Genomic DNA, 19,541 nt, shown 5'->3' with positions numbered 1-19,541 from the left:
TAAATTTTGTTGGAAAAATTAGAAATCGCTGGTCATCTTTTAACCCTTATAACTTCCCAACAAAAAAAAATAGTTTCCAAAATTGTGCTGATGTAACGTAGACATGTGGTAAATGGTATTTATTAATTAAAAAGAAAAGTTTGAAAATTGCAACATTTTCTAAATTTTTCCCAAATTTCCATTTTTTTCACAAAGTAAGTAAGTCATATCAAATAAATTTTACCACCATCAATATGTCACAAACAATCTCAGAATCACCGGGATCCGTTGAAGAGTTCCAGAGTTATTACCTCATAAAGTGACACTGGTCAGAATTGAAAAAATTGGTCCGGTCAGGAAGATGAAAACAGGCTTCGGGGTGAAGAGGTTAATATGCAAATTGCCTCTTCAGAGAGGAAGAGGACTTGAACTATAGAACCACCTGTTGGAAGCAGCAATCCTACAAGTCACAATCAAACCTTTAATAAGTCTTTCAATATTACTTAGGATAATAGCCAAATCAGAATCTCAATTTGCAGATACAATGTTTCGGGCTATTGGCCCTCGTCAGTGCAAAGTTTGGGAACTGATTTGGCTAGGTGAGAGGCTCTGGACTGAGGTCTAAGGGGTAATGTTTCTCCATGTGGAGAGTGACATACCGACTGGCATGCCAAGGTAAGGGGGCTTATTCTCCGTTTGATGCTCCTCTGGGAAACTTAATATGCAAATTGCCTCTTCAGAGTGGACGAGTACTTGAACTCTATAGTGCCACCTGTTGGAAGCAGCAATGCTACAAGTCACAATCGACCCTTTTAATGAGTCTTGCTATATGACTTAGAATAAAAACCAAATCAGAATCTCAATTTGCAGACATGTTTTTTTCGGGCTATTGGCCCTTGTCAGTGAAAAGCATGAGAACTGATTAGGCTAGATGAGAGGCTCTGGGCTGAGACTCTATAGTGCACATGGTGCTGTTTTTTTTCTCATGTCAATTATTGAGGCAATTCTGTCTGGAAAAATCTGCAACATTTACCACTGAGTAAATTAAAAGCAGATACAACCCCCTTACACAAAAACAGCATGAAAGAAAACTTTAAAATAGTTTCAGGATTATGAAGCCAATGAAGCCAGTTTTTCTGTTAAAAAAAACCATATCTTCATAAAAGAAAACCCATCCATATGAAAATACCGTTATGTGCCCCAATTGATTTTCATAAATCAACGATATATGCAGCACAACACAATCACATAAGGCGGCTTTCATATGCCACGTTGTGGGGAGTTATGACATTGAACTTCGTGTTGGTAGCTGAGATCACTGACATTTGGAAGTTGCTTTGTATATTTTATTTATTTCTAATAATTTGGTAGCGGTTAAAGTTCTTTAACCAGACACATGTAAACTATCTTGATAATGGGATGCAGCTCATTCTACGTTAACCCTATATCTACTTCTGTATGTGATAGAAAATATTATTTTCTGTAGCCCACTCATAATTATACTTACACCCCCTCAATATTGCTGTAGAAAGTACTCAAACTGCAGATTGTCAATACTTTTCTAATAGAATCTCTATGAAGATTATCTACAAGTCATCTCTGATACTGATACATTATATCACATCATTCCCAGTTTCCTTTCATTAGTTACTTTGTGTGCATTGGCTGCACTGGTCGAAGTAAGGGAACAGCATAGTCTCAACCAACAGCCCAAATCCATTATTTCTAAAAAGCATCACAGACAGCTTCCCAAACAAGGGAGGTAGGAGCAGCCAGTGCCCATAGCTCCAGCATAGCCCTACATGGAGAGGGACCTACAATTTATCAATGAGCAGAGGGAACAACTGCTCAGCTCCAGGCTGAGGGCTGCAACCACACACAACTCATCTCAGAAGACTCCGAAGAGTGAGGAGAAGGCAGCTAATCTAGGAGATATGACGTCAGGAGGACCTCAAGGGGAGGAGGAGGTGTGGAGAGGAAGGATGAAGCAGAGCAGGGTTCTACACAGAGCAGGACACAGGCAGGGGGAGGCAGATCCCATCACTTGTGAGGAGTTCAGCACAGAAGTCTTCTCCAAGTCTCTGCTCTCTGTGGACTTTGTGGAGCCCCTGGATCAGTCCAGCTCAGAAGTTTCCTCCAGAGGACTAGGTGACATCCGAGCTGATGAGGCTTTCAGGAAGAGTTGCTGTAGGACCCACCACTCTGTGGACTGTGCTTCTGGTGGTCTTCTCTGGATGTCTCCTGATAGAAGCCACCCCACAACTCACCTACCACCGTCCTGCACAGAGGGGAAAGTAAGTGCTGCTCTCATGCCACTGTATTGTTACTGAGGAACGAGATATATAATGTCTCAGTCCTATAGGTCTTTCTACATTCTGTATGGGTCCTATAACTCACCCTGGGAAGCTTAGAACTGGATCGTTTTCTGTCTCTACCGCCCACAGAATCACTGGCTGCAGCTGAGAGCATTGTGAGGTGGAGTTCTGAGAAATATCACATGAAGGACACTGTATGACAGGATCACAAATGGGGCTGTGATATCGTTTCTTGGCATGATTCGCACATGTCCTATTATGTGACTGCAGATGATGAGTGGGAGATTTTTGTTAAAGTTTATTGACAGATGTAGGAAATATCTACATTTATCTATCTATCGATCATACATATATTTATGTTCTAGATTCAGTAGAAGCCTGTACATTACCTTTGCATGAGATTGAGATGTTAGAACTGTAGTCTATTTCATATTTCTGCCTAAATGTAACCTAGATTGCTCAGATAAAGGACCTCACTAATGAGGTATAGACTACCTTCATAAAATCTGTTAGATAGTTGACTGCACAAAGGTGTTTAATTCTGTTTAATAAGGTGTATTCCAACTTTAGACACTTGTAGACTATGCACAGGTAAGGTCCTCATCTCTGTTTTACAAGCTAAGGTGGTCATCAACAGTCATTGGAGAGGAAGTAAGTGCTTGTTCATGTGCGCAGCTCTTTCTATTGAAGTCTATAGCTTTTACAAAACAGCCAAGAAAGCACATTCTGTGTTTCTTTTTCTCCTCCTTTGGGCAGTCAGGTAAGGAACTTCAACTGTGCATATGCCAAACATATCTGGAACACACTTTTAACTTGAAAAAGACTACTAGTTTTCTTGTTCTATTTCACCAATCTCTAATAACTCCTAATGCCTCCTATTGCAGACATTGAACAGAAAAGGCAGCTCCATGGATAGATGTGCTGTCAAATATAAAGGAACTACAATAGGATGCATGTATGGGAATATTGAGCTACACAAAGCAGATTGTACTGTCAGACCATCCTAGAGAATGAAAACGATTAGTGGTTGCTAGCACATTTGCCAGTTGGTGACCTCCTTCGCATTATTTTTCCAGTCCGTGATAATAGTTGTTCATATTGTCCTGCTGAGGAGTTACATTATTTCTCCAGACTAGCCTCTTATGGAAGGTTCACCAGATCTATTAAGAAGGGCAGCACATTTGACTGTAGAATATGCAGGAGGTTAGGAGAACAATGAACTTGGTAAATTACTAATTGACTGCTCTTCAATAGTCGTGTTTGACAATGACTTTACAATGGAAGAATGTAGAAATGACGTCTATTGTTCACTGGCTGATCTCCTGCCTTTTTTTGGTTCTTTTCCATAGAAACTGGTGCGCTTACATCGTGAACAAGAATGTCAGCTGTACTGTCATGGACGGGAGTGAGAGCTTTATCCAGACTCAGTACAGATGTAGCTGGAACCAGATCCACTGTCAACCAATACTGGCGTAAGTGACCAGATCTTGGAATGGCTGATGACCAGTTCAGCTGATTTAAAATGTCTATAATAGATGATGGCGCAAAGTAGTCACACATAATCCGACAAGTGTGCAAATAAACGTGTAGAAGATACCAACTCCTGTATGGAGAGTACATTATGTAGCATTCTTAGTTCTGGTTGAAATACTGGAAGTTGTAAGTTACAGTGAAGACCTTAAGTTTCAGATATTTATAATTCTCTTGTCCAAAGTTTATCACTTATAATTATCGGGATCCTGACAAGGTGGTCCTGCTACTAAGGTAGCCATTGACCACAGAAGCTTCATGTACACAGGAGATTCTCCTTAATTGAGGTTTCTCATGGCTATAATTTGCTACTTTATTTGTCATAACTTCATAAATAATTATGTAAAATAATGATGTATATTCTCCAGTCCTTGGCAGCTAAAGTACATTAGATTATCTTCCTGATTTTACATATTGGTTATTCCCAAAAAAGTGACCAATTCAACGTAGACACTATTAGAAGCTATTAAACAAGGAGGGTCTTATGTTCTGGGCGGAGTACTATGATCATGAGTACAGTGCCTCTGAGCCCCTTATCTCTGATAGCCAAAGGGTGGTGAAATTTGCATATGACATATTTGCTTTGGGAACTGGAGAAATAAGGAAGGACTTTGACTACAAGTTCTGGGTAGATATTAGGAAGTATTATTCATCAGGCTTAATTACAGCCAGACTGAAAATATTTTTAGAATATGAAATGTCTTAATTCATTGCTATACATGAGGGCTTGTAATATATTGTTTACAGCGTGAGTACACGGCTTGCAATATATTATCAAAGTATTGAAATGGTTCATTCATCATCATTTTAAATGCTTTATCTCCTAAGGTCCCAAGTGTCACTTGAATCTTTGATATAATTCTTAGAAATATATGGCCATTCACATGACTTGTACTTTACAGGGAGGCACACTGAGGTTTTTTTTGCTTGCGGATTTTCTAATCATCCATGAAAAATCATGTGTGGCTTTGTTGATTGCATGATGTATTATAGAAGTATGTTCCCCTGGAAGCATTGCATGTAGGGGGGGAATATGTGCTGCATTAGACCGCAGCATACAGATTACATGTAGACCTATAAGTATTACTGTCCATAATCACACACACGCTTACTTAGTAGTAGGGAAGTAACTCATCACTTCCAATCTGAGGCTGAAATGTCACAACATTTTTCTTTTTGTCTTTTGTTAGTGTTTTGCGAGTCAGTAACTTTAGATATTGCTTTTCCAAAGTTTTTCATATAGGCTTCTGTACAAAAAATGGTCCCAAAACTACGAGTAGAAAATAGGCAATTATTGATGATTGTTATCCGGAGACAAGGACAATATAGAAATTATAGAAACGTCTGAATATAATATTAACCTGTTTCCCATAAGATGACTGTTAAGGGGATTCTCTTTCCAGGTATTGTTTGTTGCGGTGGAAATTCTCTTTCAACCACAATTCTTAAACATCCCAAAATAAGTTTAACAACTGGATATGATAGCCCTGTGGTACACACCAATCTGTAATACTGCTATCAGCTGTGCTATTTCCCAAGTTCAGGAAATGGTTAACATAGATTGTAAATGTAGTCTCACCACTTTGGCATGCTACAAGATATGTCTTTGTTTCCATGGATCTGGAGGGCGCTAGTCTCATATGGTCCTTTTTAAACACTCTTACAACATACTTGAAGGAGAAGATCCTGGGAGTCTTGTGAATGCTGCTCTGATTACTGGCTCTGCTGGGTTGAGCAATGTGATAATACTCTGCCAGCTATGCGTTAACCTACATTCATGCTCATAGAAATTCTACATCATGAAAGCCCCTCTCAATGGTAATTAGTGGGGGTTGTCTGTGTTTACCATGGCTGAAAAGTAAATTCACAAACACTTTACAGCCCTCATCAAGCAGGCACCATAAGCCATTGAAGAACTGCTATACAAGCGCTGTGTGTAACCCATATACAGCCCAAACATAACCCTCCATTAATCAATTACCAGCAGTTCCTTTATTTTTTTCTTTCCCTCTGTTTTTCAATGTTTCCATCTGGAGGAAATTAAAGCCATGTTCTATAGCTACATATACTTTAGAGAGCCACATCCCATACCTACATGTGCTATTAGGGAGCCATATCCCAGACCTACACGTCCTATTAGGGAGTCATATCCCAGACCTACACGTGCTATTAGGGAGTCATATCCCAGACCTACACGTGCTATTAGGGAGCCATATCCCAGACCTACACGTACTATTAGGAAGCCATATCCTAGACCTACACGTGCTATTAGGGAGTCATATCCCAGACCTACACATGCTATTAGGGAGCCATATCCCAGACCTACACGTGCTACTAGGGAGCCATAACCCAGACCTACACGCGCTATTAGGGAGCCATATCCCAGACCTACACGTGCTATTAGGGAGCCATATCCCAGACCTACATGTGCTATTAGGGAGCCATATCCCAGACCTACACGTGCTATTAGGGAGCCATATCCCAGACCTACATGTGCTATTAGGGAGCCATATCCCAGACCTACATGTGCTATTAGGGAGCCATATCCCAGACCTACACGTGCTATTAGGGAGTCATATCCCAGACCTACACGTACTATTAGGGAGCCATATCCCAGACCTACATGTACTATTAGGGAGCCATATCCCAGACCTACACGTGCTATTAGGGAGCCATATCCCAGACCTACATGTGCTATTAGGGAGCCATATCCCAGACCTATACACACTGTTAGGGAGCCATATCCCAGACCTACACGTGCTATTAGGGAGTCATATCCCAGACCTACACGTACTATTAGGGAGTCATATCCCAGACCTACACGTACTATTAGGGAGCCATATCCCAGACCTACATGTACTATTAGGGAGCCATATCCCAGACCTACACGTGCTATTAGGGAGCCATATCCCAGACCTACATGTGCTATTAGGGAGCCATATCCCAGACCTATACACACTGTTAGGGAGCCATATCCCAGACCTACACGTGCTATTAGGGAGCCATATCCCATACCTACACGTGCTATTAGGGAGCCATATCCCATACCTACACGTGCTATTAGAGAGCCATATCCCATATCTGTATGTGCTGTTGATAAGCAGGAATAGACTTTGTGGATTTTGTTTCTTTCATTGATCTATTCTGTATCACCATAACTGTTACGAGACACCATCTTTATGAATTTTTTGCTTGTATTTTCGTTACAATATGTTCCAGAATTCTAAACCTGAATATTATGTCTGCGGCGCAAACGTCAGAGGAGTTGTCACCAGATCTTTTATCATAGTTCACACTGACCTTTGCAATAAGCCTCAATTAAAGGCCCATTTTCACTTGGCAATTATCATCCTGATTCACTCTTTTCTGAGCAATCAACATAATCACTGGTCACTCTAATAAATAGAAGGCATCGTATATGCACCGTGAAATACACCCTTCTAAACCCGACGAAAGACCAAACTTTTATATCCAATGACTCACAAGACATTTCCTGATTGGAGATGTTAAATTTCCAGAATTTCTCCATCTGACCCAAACCCATATCACAACTTCTTTCAGCTATTACTCGGGTCTGCATAGTTCATAGGATTGTTCGTTGATGAAGTACGTAGAGAAAGGTGCATGAGGCCAATAACATGTAAGCATTGTATGGCAGTAATATCAGGACTCTTTATTTCAATATATACATTATATCCTGGTGTAATTTAGAAATGGGGTCTATTTATTGTAAGTGTGTGGTTAGGAGGGTTAAAGAGTAAGAAAAAGCATCACTGGCTGCAAAATATGCCCACTGTACAATGACTGTTCCAGCAAAGGGGACATCTCATCTGTGACATCATTGCTGTAGCCACTTCTCAGGTAACTTCTGGGAACTTTGCCATGACAGTTACTTTCCCGTCTTCCAGGGAAAGACACAGTTAAGGCCACCTCAGGCCTGGCGTCTCTGGTCAGCCTCAGCCAGATGTATAGCAGGGTACAGAAAAAAATCACAGTGTGAGCCATAAGATAGTGACATCCAGCAGCAAGGACAAGCGAGGCAAACTGGGCAATTGTCCAGGACTTCCATCCACAAAAGGGCCTCCAACCTTTTCAAGCCTGAAACTGCACTAAAATATGCAGACCTGTATTGTCAGTGCCAATTCTGAGGTTAGGAATGTAGAAGGACCTTTGATGACCTTATGGTCATGTGACCAAAGGTTCTTCATCAGGTGGGAATATTGTGGAACTGAAGAGAAGGAGAGAGCCTGAAGAAACTGAGGAGGAGGAGAGAGCCTAGTATGTCCTCCATGCTGTATATGTGAGTAACATGCAGCATATGTGAGCATTTAAAGGAAACTTGAGGGTATGATTTAACCCCATAATCAGTCGTATCGGCCTCTTAATAATGATTTTAATGATTTATTTGTCATAAATTAAAGTTCACACAGTTATTGAAAATTTTAAATGTAATCTCTGAGCAACTGTCCCGGGTGCACAGTCCGGGAGCACCGTCACTCATCCCTGTACTTTGCTGGTATCTCTCCCAAAGCATGGTGATTGACAAACTAGTGGGTGCAGGTAGGAGGAGAACAAGTTGTTTCTCTTCTCCTCATCCCTGCTCTCCCTGCACACGATGGTTTGTCAATCACGCCACATTGGGAGTAATATCAGCGAAGTACAGAGATGAGGGACAGCTCTATCAAACTAGTCCATGCAATAGGAGTGCCAAGATTGAACGTCAGTTTTGCAGTAAATAAACAATTACTTAGAATAAAGACACAGGAGGGTTATACAACACTGAAAACACATTATGAGGTACATCATGCTGTAATTGCTATGTGTATGTCTGTAGAATAGGGTGCGTGACTAACATACAGTGTGTATTATACAGATTTAAAAATCCTGGCAGCAAAACAAGTTTGTAGATGTAAACATGACAGCACAGTAGCTTAGCAGTGCTGGGGTCCTGAGTTCATAAATCCCAGCAACGACAGCATCTGCAAGGAGTTTATATGTTCTCCCCATGTTTGCGTAGGTTTCCTTTGGGTTCTCCAGTTTCCTTCCACGCTTCAAAAACATACTGATAGGGAATCTAGATTGTTAGCCCCAATGGGGAAAGTGATGATGTAAAGTGCTGGGAATTAATGGTGCTATATAAGTGAGTAAAATAAATAAGTCGCCCAACTAACGAGCAAAACGCTAATTCATCAGGTGATTCAATCGTTTATGCCGGAACAAAAATAATAGTTCTTGGTGGCACTTCACCCCTTGTAAACAGGAGATGTTCTGCAGATAACATGATTCTCTATGGGGACAAAACCATCAATCCAGCCATCGTTCTGTTCCCATCCTTCTTCATCAGCCTGTGTAAAATACCAGCAAACAAGTGCTGAATGACTTGAATATAGTTGGTCGGCTCTCTTTTAACAGTCTGAAATCGAATTGTATAAATGCAGTCTAAATATCTGTGTGATGGTGCAATATGTCATGTGTTCAGAGTTGGGGCCCGTTTTTTAAGTTATGTCCAACTATCATTGCGTTCATTACAAAAGCGGGACTCATCACTGAAAAGAATGGACCTCAGTTGTTCTATTACTGCCTTCCGTCTCCATCTGGAGACCATGTGGACGATACCATGAAGAGTCCTCACAAGCGAACATGACACTGGTCCAACTCTCAGTATTATGGTGTGGGATGGATTAGTGTACAGTAGCCAGACTCCTATAGTATTTATTCCAGGTACACTTATTAGCTTGATGTTACAAAGATTATTTGATTGTGGAATCATTGGTACGGCCACTTCTCCAAGGTGTCCTATGAGTAGTTGTTCAGCAAGACAATACCAGTCCACATTTATCTTGTGCTGTGAGCAAGCTGCATGGCCTAAATCTGCTACCATGGCCTGTAGCATCTCTGTGCTTGTCTCTCATTGAGCACATCAGGGATGTTACTGGTCAGCAATTGTAAAAGAGCTGCCAGCAGCAGATCTTGATGATTTTTGTGCCCAAGTGCATTCAGCGTGGTAGAACATTCTTTAGACAACCAATGGTACCAATCTCAAGATCGGGCTTATCATGCTTTACTGTCAGTGGAGAGATGGTTAGAATTATAATAGATGACCAACTTTGCAGCATGCCTCCAGGCTCCCGTCCTTGAGATTGGTGCATTTGGTGGGATCCGTGCCTAATAAACATTCTGTGGATATGCGATTATGTACAAGTTTTGGATATTGACCAAAGTTGAGAAAAGAGGATGTTTTTAGACATCTCCACGTTTCAGATATTGATTTGGTGGCTATGATCATGGTATTGTGGCAAATCTTGGAGAAAAGCTGAAACTTTAACCTGTATAGCAATGATTATAGTGATTTATTTTATTTTATATTTTAAGAAAAAAAAGTAAAGAAATTGCACAATGTACTTGGCATATTATCATCCAGACATGTTACTGTACTGCTCATAGTATGTGAGGAAGGATAGGGTCAGCCAGCCCAAACAGTCCAAAAGTAGCCTACAAAAATAGTCAGCACCCATTCATATACTAACAATAGTATCACACAAAATTACATAGATAAAACAATAACCTCATAAACTGCTTGACAATCTCCGCTCTCTATAATTTTCTAGAGGATTTCTCATCTCTCCTGATGTGTTTATTTTAGTAATTACTTGCATTCACATTAAAATAATTCTGGAACATCTCAACTTGGAACTTTTCATTGTGCTTTTCCTCTGTTAGTCCTCCTCAAAATGTCTGGATAAATTAACAACAAGGTGTTAGGGTGCATTTACATTAAATGAGCGCTATGTGACGGTTATGTGTAAGCCAGTTAGTGGTCATTTAATAGCCAGTTTACACAGGCTGACCACACTTCACATGCTCACAGAGCAATCGTTAAACCGATCGTTCTGTGCCTATAAAATACCTTTGTTCTCGGCAGCACTTCCTATTTACACACGACAATATGCTTCCAAGAACAGTGATTTTTTAATAAGCTAAACAATCATGTCACCTGATGAATGAGATTTTTGCTCATTAGTTGGGTGATTGGCAGCATGTTTACACCGACTACGAGCGTTGCTAATAACTGCAGCCTTACATTACGTGTTTGAAAATGTCAACACTAGATAGTGTAGTGACAACGCTATGATGATTTGCAAGAAAAGGAGCTCCAGTATTGTTTTATAAGGAATGTGAATATTTACTAGGCATGTCATGACAGGTGACACAAGTCCTCTTTCTTGAAAGGGCTAGTGATGAGCGAATCTACCAAAATTCTGATTCGGCAGTTCACTCTGATTTAGCCAGGAAATTAGATTTGTGTCAGATTTATTCGTTGTAAATCGAGCATTCTTTTAAAAGCTCTAAGGCTGGAGGGAGCTGCATGGAGGTTGGGATGAGGGGCTGCAGCAGTGGGACGGGTGAATATTTTTTTTTTACAACACTCTCCCTCTGCAAGTCAGAAAATTGCCTGTTGGCCGCGACTTTGCTTAATTTGCACAAAGCAAATCACAAAATATTTGGATTCAGACGAATCTGAATTTTTATAGGCCAATTTGCTCATCTTTGGTTTTTGTCAGCTTTAAAAGTTATCACCTTTCCTATGGATAGTTGAAAATTTCTGACCAGTGAGGGTCCGAATGTTAGGATCCTTACAGATCCAGAGAGTGGAGCTCTGCAGAGTCCCATCTGAATGGAGGCATGGCTGATCACGTGCACCACCTCTCCATTCATCCTCTTTGGGACTGCCAGAAAACTCTAAGCACTGTACTCAGCAATATATCTGCTAGCCCTGTAGAAGATGAATGGAGCAACGGTGCACGTGACCACTCCATTCAGACGGGGCCCTGCACAGCTATGTTCTCTATCCTCTTCTAAAGATGGGAAAAACCCTTGCAATCAGCTTCTTTATATTGCACTTTCTTGATTTTCTTAACCCTCGTTTAATAATGTTCTATTTAGAGCAACTAATGTTGCAGCCAATTTACTCGGCCCTGAGAAACAGCTAGAAAGGGAGGGGCGGCTTAGACTCATGTGGTTATCATGGGACGCCAACATCTGTCTGTTCGGACCCTCACAGTAAACCGTATGTGTGTTCTTCTTCTCTTCCAGCAAATCTATATGCAGTAGTGATGTTTCAATGTATTAATAACCGGTGACTTGCTTTACTCCTGTAATAGATTCTTACAAGAACAGACATTTGAGATTCTATAGGTGACTTGCATATCAATTGAAAGATGGTAAAAACTATTTTCTTCTAAATGCAATGGATGCCCCATTGTCCCATGTCTTATGTATACAGGACACATTTTTAAAGGGTTTATGCACTTTTGCAACCAATTTTATAGCTTCAATTAATTTATAATAATTAAACAGATCTCCAGGTTCTGTTTGTCGCATTTGCACCCGAATATGTGACAGTTATCTGATAATGATGTGACTTGTTAACTTTCTGACTTTTTTAGTCAGCAGCCAGTCTTGCAAAGCAGAACAAAGCAGGAAGGATAACATAGATGAAACATTAGGGAATATTGGCTAATAGTATGACACACAACCATGAATATATTTTGGCATTTTTTTGTATTTTGGTATACTATTCTTAACCTGTAATTCTAGTGCCCCTCTATAAATCACTTGTGAGGCCACATCTGGAATATGGGATACAGTTTTGGGCTCCACATTTTAAAAAGGATATTCAGAAGTTAGAGTCAGTTCAAAGGAAAGCAACTAGATTATTACAAGGGATGGAAGGCCTCTTCTATAATGAGAGTTTGGAAAAGTTGGGCTTGTTTAGCTTAGAAAAACGACGTCAAAGAGATCTCATTTATATGTATAAATGTACTGGCACACGACTTATTCCTTCCAAAGACCATACTAAGGACCAGGGGGCACTCATTATGTGTGGAGGAAAGGTGAATCCAGCAGAAAGGGTTCTTTACAGTTAGAGCAGTCAGACTGTGGAATGCCTGATCGGAAGATGTCCAGTAGTAATGCAAGATAATGTAACAGCTTTTAAAAAGGGGCCCGGATGTTTTTCTCACAACAAATGGCATGGGTTATAATCTAGCGATACACAATGTATAACTGGTGGAGAAAGGTTGAACTTGATGGACTTGCATCTTTTTTCAACATATTAATAACAACTATAAAGAAATATTACTAGCAATTTTACATCTATACAGATTTTCTATATCCCATATTGCCACCTTCTAACATAGTAACATAGTAACATAGTTTGTAAAGCCGAATAAAGACTTGCGTCCATCAAGTTCGACCTGTTAGTTCTGTAATTGCTAAAGTTGATCCAGAGGAGGGCAAAAACCCCAAATGATTTGGCCAATCTTCACCTGAGGAAAAATTCCCTCCCGACTCTGAAACCAGCAGTCAGAATAAATCCCTGTATCAACCTACTATTTTATTTTATTTTTAAGTATATGCTGAAATCTGCCTGGTATCTAGAAATGCATCCAGTCCCCGCTTGAACTGGTTTAGTGAATCCGACATTACCGTCGCCTCACTCAGTGAATTCCATATTCTCACTGCTCTTACCGTAAAGAACCCCTTCCTATGCTGGTGCTGAAACCTTTTCTCTTCCAGTCTTAGTGAGTGCCCTCTTGTTACCGTAATATCCCTCCTTTTGAACAAATCCCGGGCAAGATCTCTATACTGTCCCCTAACATATTTGTACACATTTATTATGTCCCCCCTCAACCTTCTCTTTTCCAGGCTGAATAGTCCTAGTTTTGCCAACCTCTCTGGGTATTGCAGTCCCTCCATTCCCTTTATTAATTTTGTTGCCCTCCTTTGTACCTTTTCAAGCTCATTTATATCCTTTCTATATATTGGGGCCCATAACAGAGCACAGTATTCCAAGTGTGGTCTGACCAGTGCTTTGTACAGTGGAAGAACAATGTTCTCATCCTTTGCAGCTATACCTCTTCTGATACATCCCATTACCCTGTTTGCCCTTACAGCAGCGGCCTGACTTTGGGCACTCCAATTTAGTTTGCTATCAATCAAGATGCCCAAGTCCTTCTCCATCTCTGAATTCCCCAATGATTTCCCATTCAGTGAGTACTGGTGACTTCCATTTTTCCTTCCCATATGTATGACCTTACATTTCTCCTCGTTAAACCTCATTTGCCATTTAATGCTCCACCTACCCAGCTTATCCAAATCCCTCTGTAGGTCTGCACTGTCCTCTTTTGTATTAATTGTTTTACATAACTTTGTGTCATCTGCAAATATTGATATTTTACTATTTATCCCGTTGACTATGTCGTTAATAAAGATATTAAATAACATTGGGCCTAGTACAGACCCCTGTGGTACCCCACTAGTGACGCTTACCCAATCTGAGTATATTCCATTTATAACCACCCTCTGCCTTCTATCCTTTAGCCAGTTAGCTACCCACTTGCAGACATTTTCCCCCAGCCCCATCATTCTCATTTTGTATACCAACCTATTATGTGGCACGCTATCGAACGCTTTTGAGAAGTCGAGATACACGACATCCACTGGTTCCCCCTGATCTACTCGAGAGCTAACCTCCTCGTAGAAGTCAATCAGGTTTGTTTGGCAGGAGCGATTCCTCATGAATCCATGTTGGTTCGGGATTAAAAGATTATTAGCATCAAGATGCTCCGTAATTGCCTCTTTAATGAAGCTTTCAAAAATTTTGCCCACGGACGTCAGACTCACCGGCCGATAGTTTCCGGCGTCACTTTTCGCTCCCTTTTTGAATATTGGCACTACATTCGCCTGTCGCCAATCAAGTGGCACAGACCCAGTCTCAACAGAGTCCTTAAATATAAGATATAACGGTCTGTCTATCACATTACTTAGTTCCCTTAGTACCCGTGGGTGTATGCCATCAGGTCCTGGTGATTTGTTTATTTTAATGTTACTGAGGCGTTTCTGTACCCCAGTTTGGGTTAGATTTGTCATACTTAGTGGAGGATTAAGTTTGTCACTTCTCATTTCTCCTGTTATTTCGATTTCCTTTGTGAAAGTTGTCGAAAAAAAATTATTTAATAGATTAGCTTTATCCTCATCTTTCTCTATGATTTTGCCTTCCTCACTTTTTATCGGTCCAATATTATCCGATTTAATCCTTTTACTATTTATATACGTAAAGAACAGTTTGGGATTTGATCTACTTTCCCTAGCAATACGTCTCTCTGTTTCCTCCTTCGCTATTTTTATTTGTTTTTTGCAGGTTCTCGTTTTTTCCTTGTAACACATTAGTGCTTCCTTACTGTTTTCCTGTTTTAATCTCTTGAATGCCTCTTTTTTGCTATTTAACGCCCCTTTTACGTTCTTGTTCAACCATATTGGTTTCCTCTTATTTCTGGCCCTTTTATTCCCATACGGTATATATCTCTCGCACTGAGTATTCAGAATTCTTTTGAAGGTTTCCCATTTACTATTCGTATTCCTTTGATTAAGAACTTTGTCCCATTCAATAAGATGAAGGCTTTCTTTCAGCTGATCAAACTTCGCCCTCCTAAAGTTTAATGTTTTTGTTGTTCCCTTATTGATAACCCTACTGAAGGGCATTTTGAAGTCGATAATATTATGGTCGCTATTACCTAGGTGCCCCCCTATCTGTACCTCAGTTATTCTATCAGGCCTATTAGTCAGTATTAAGTCCAACACGGCCTTCCCTCTCGTTGGTTCCTGCACTAGTTGGGAGAGATAATTATCCTTAATATTTGTCAAGAACCTTTTTCCTTTCTGAGATCTACAGGTTTCTGTTTCCCAGTCAATATCCGGGTAGTTGAAATCCCCCATTACAATCACTTCATTATGTTTTGCTACTTTGTCTATTTGTCCTAATAGCAGATTCTCATTCTCCTCTGTTATATTTGGTGGCTTATAGCAGACCCCCAGTAATATTTTATTATTATTTTTAGTTCCCTCTATCTCTACCCACATGGACTCGACCCCCTCTTCTCCCTCTCCTATATCTTCCCTTAGTCTGGGTTTTAGACATGACTTTACATATAAGCAGACTCCTCCGCCTTTCCCCTGTTTCCGGTCCCTTCTAAATAAACTATAATCTAATAAATTTACCGCCCAGTCGTAGCTATCGTCTAGCCAAGTCTCTATTATACCTACGATGTCATACCTCTCCTCCGATATAAGCGCCTGCAGCTCATCCGCCTTATTGGTCAGGCTTCTTGCGTTGGTCAGCATGCAAGATAAAACTTTGGGGTTATTTAGCATCCTATTCTTCTCTAACGATCTAACTGTACTATCCCCACCCCCCTCTCCACCCTCATTATATTCACTTCTCCCCTTCCCCCTTGCTTGCCTCACATCCCACCTATTTCCTTGGTTTCCCCCCCCCCCGTCTCTAGTTTAAAAACTCCTCCAACCTGTTAGCCATCTTCTTCCCCAGCACCGCTGCACCCTCCCCATTGAGGTGCAGCCCGTCCCTACGGTAGAGCCTGTAGCCGACCGCGAAGTCGGCCCAGTTCTCCATGAACCCAAACCCTTCTGCCTTGCACCAACTCTTTAGCCACTTATTCACCTCCCTAACTTCTAAACTTATTGTATCTTTCCTTTTTTTTTTGGGTGGGAGTTGTATTAAAAAGCTTACAAAAGTGACCTCTGAATTCTTTGATTTTGTGTAGGGCTAGGCATTAGACTGCATAGACAACAATATATGTGTTACATAATGTTCTCATTATTTGATACAAATATAGTCTAGTCACCCCGCACCATGTATTGCAGTTGGATGTTCCCCATTAGCTCACATTATAATCTGCTAACAGTATCTTTTTGTTTCTCTCTATATTAATATTTTCCACTTTCCATTGGTGCTTTTTGTGCTTCAGGCGCTGCATCTGATTTACAAATTATTTTCAAGGGAGTGAACTTTGTTTACTGGAATCCATTTCTTTAATATACAAGACATGAAATCCAAGCCTTCGATGTACAAAGGACTATTGTTTGTATCCTTTCTCCTTTCCATTACTCTTCCTTTTACATATTCACCAAGTAGTTTTAATAAACGTGTTTGTGTTTTACAACTGTTTTTTATTCACTTCTTTGTATTCTTGGATTTCTTTTTTAGATTTTGGCTCTGCTTGTTGTATATGTTGGCACTTTTATATACTGGCATTTTCAATATATTGGGTAAGGTTTGGCCACTGATTCCTTGTAGAAGGTTTTCTCATTGCTCCAGCTATTTTATATTGACCTGGCATTCCTAACGGCGAGAGCTTTCAGGAATTCTCTGAGGAAACCAGAGAAAATCGAATCCACTCTCCATTTTCAACTAAGCTATTTGGTTACTAAATTGATTATTTTGTTGAGCAAGCTTCTTGCATAAAATAACAGAAGTGGAGCGTTGAGCTGTAGATCATAACTAACAACTTGGGATACTGTAATGCACAGTCTCCAGAATAGTACCAACAGTGAAAAGCATTATGAAAATGTGCTAAATGGAAAAAATAAAATAAATGAAAGTGTACCTCAACTTTCAGAAGCAAAAGTGCACGGCCTTGCAGCATAATCATTTTTCTATATTTTTCTATATTTTTGTTAGAGTTTTTTTTGTATTAATCCACAGCACGGACTGCCTGAGGTCTTGTGTTTTTTAGTCTGTTGATGAGCTCATTACAAAGACAGAAACGGGCAATAAGGGCTCGGTAGAGACCATTGATTAAGGCCAGGTTCTGGTTCTGGAGTCCCCTGACAAGGAAGTGGTAACCGAAGTTAGAACATAGTTCAATTGCCGTCTCTCCCTTTTGAGGGCTAGGTGCCAATCCCTATATCTGGAGGACCACTCTGCATGAGCCCCTCTTATGATATACACTGGACCCACTTGGCTATGACAGAAGCAGTAAGACAGACCCAATTGACTTTTATGCCACTTAGCTGTGCTTTTGTTGCTTTTCTGGTGGACCATACATATGTTCAAGTTAATTACTGTGGTTTTTAGTGGTTTATAGCTCCCTTGAGTGATTACTGCATGTGTATGAGGATGATTACCTAATTATGGTGTTTTGGAAATTCTTATAATTTGATGGCTAGTGTTCTCCCTCATTGTGGAGACACGTGTGTCTACTGGTATTGTAGGTGTATTTCTGGAGTGGAGTGGATATTCTGCATTTTTTTTTCATCCAAGAAAGACATTCCACACATACCCTATTCTTAGACTGACGTAGAGTACATTACCCGAAACGTTGCTATACTTCACTCTGCGGTGTAATAACTTTTTTTGGACAGGAAGGTAGAAAATTAAAGGCACTGAAAAAATGCATTCAGTTTTGTGACTATTCTTGGTGTGCTATTCATTTATGCAATATTAATTGTCTGACGAAGTAAGGAATAATGTGACCTGCTCCTTTGGAATAAGCACCCAGTCTCTTCCATGCAACTGTCTGCTGCAAATTTTTTTGCATAGGAAAGAAGACTGCAATTCCCAATACTGTAGCCTACCATAAAATAATAGGACATATGCTGTGTCGTATCTTTTATTTTTAAACAGAGATATACCACTGTATGGCTATACAATGGCAGATGAAGCTTTTACTGAGAAGTAAATACTAAGTAAAAATACTGATATAGATGTGGGATGGAAGTCTTAAGATAGGTGCACACTATGGTCCCAAGATATCAAAGCTTTTACACAGAAAAAAAGCTTTGAAAAGTTGCAAAAAAGTTAACTCAGAGTTGCGCAAAAGTCTTGAGACTTTTGTCATTGAGAGACCAATTTCTCCCACAAAGGCGAACAATACTTTTCACACGCTCCTGATTCATTAAGAGGTGTGCAAATCGCTGGTCTTGTTGACTTAGGGCCAATGTCTTTTTCAAGCAGGTTCATTCTGAAACCCACCTGTAAAAGCACTCAGAAAACACTCAAAAAAATGTACACATACATTTCTATGTAAAAACAACTTTCTGTTCATTTGTTCAGTCTTTTGAGTGTCTTTTAACCACTGCAGGTTTCCAAAGATTCCAAGCTGTTAAAATAAGTGACCTGATCATTCTTCAGGCATCTTCTGCTCTATACTTTACAATGTAGGTCAGTAGGAAGGCTCAAAAGACTCCCCGAATATTCCCGGGTATTTTTTTAATGTTTTGACAGCATTTTTGCTACAAAAACTGAAAAAAACGCTGGCAGTCAAAAATGTGGAAAAAGTGTTTAAGAAAAAAACAAAGAAACATTAAAAAAAAAGATGCTGCTTTGTCTTTCTTTTATAACACTCTTATTTTTTTCAAGTTCACACCACTATGAAACTGACTATTGTGAATGCATCCCAAATTGTTTATTAAAGTATTTGTTTCAGGTGACTCCTATGAGCCTAAAGCAGCTTACCTCATAATTGTAGGTCTGAATTCTATTCTATGTTCAGACAGAGTTTTTGAAGACGTTTTTTAGGTTGAACAGATCTGCTCAAAAAAAGCCTTAAGGGAACATGACAGCTGATACGTGCCATTCGATCCACAGACAGCATGTAACTGACACTAGCTGTCTGATTTCAGCCAGATATGTTTGACTCTTAAAAAATAAACTTTAAAACTGGGGAAAAGCCATCGGGTACCGGTGTTTTCTACTATTCAGCTATGAGACTTGGTCTGCAATAGCATCTCCCCTCCCACTCCCCTTGAATGTCAGGTCTCTCCCTGCATGCGTGTGTAGGGACAGACCTGTCAGTCATTGTCAGGGGGCGGAGAGAGAGAGAGTGATTCAGAGTCAAACATACCTGGCTGAGATCA

General features: G+C 40.2%; 1 protein-coding gene across 1 annotated transcript in view; it reads left to right on the top strand.

Annotated features, from left to right (window-relative positions):
• Positions 1-1,939: 1,939 nt before the first annotated feature.
• Positions 1,940-19,541, top strand: part of EMILIN2 (elastin microfibril interfacer 2) — a 68,432-nt gene continuing 50,830 nt past the window's right edge. Inside the window, exons 1-2 of the mRNA XM_073679118.1 lie at positions 1,940-2,273; positions 3,644-3,766. Of these exons, the coding sequence (XP_073535219.1) occupies positions 2,143-2,273; positions 3,644-3,766 (254 nt within the window). The 5' untranslated portion in view covers positions 1,940-2,142. The remainder of the gene's footprint in view (positions 2,274-3,643; positions 3,767-19,541) is intronic.

This window comes from Phyllobates terribilis, unplaced genomic scaffold (genome assembly GCF_046119375.1).
Source record: "Phyllobates terribilis strain yellow unplaced genomic scaffold, ASM4611937v1 Scaffold_4__5_contigs__length_816908805, whole genome shotgun sequence".
In the NCBI taxonomy this organism is placed as follows: Eukaryota; Metazoa; Chordata; class Amphibia; order Anura; family Dendrobatidae; genus Phyllobates; species Phyllobates terribilis.
Note: the sequence above shows the minus strand (reverse complement) of the source record. Positions and strands in the feature narration are given on the sequence as shown.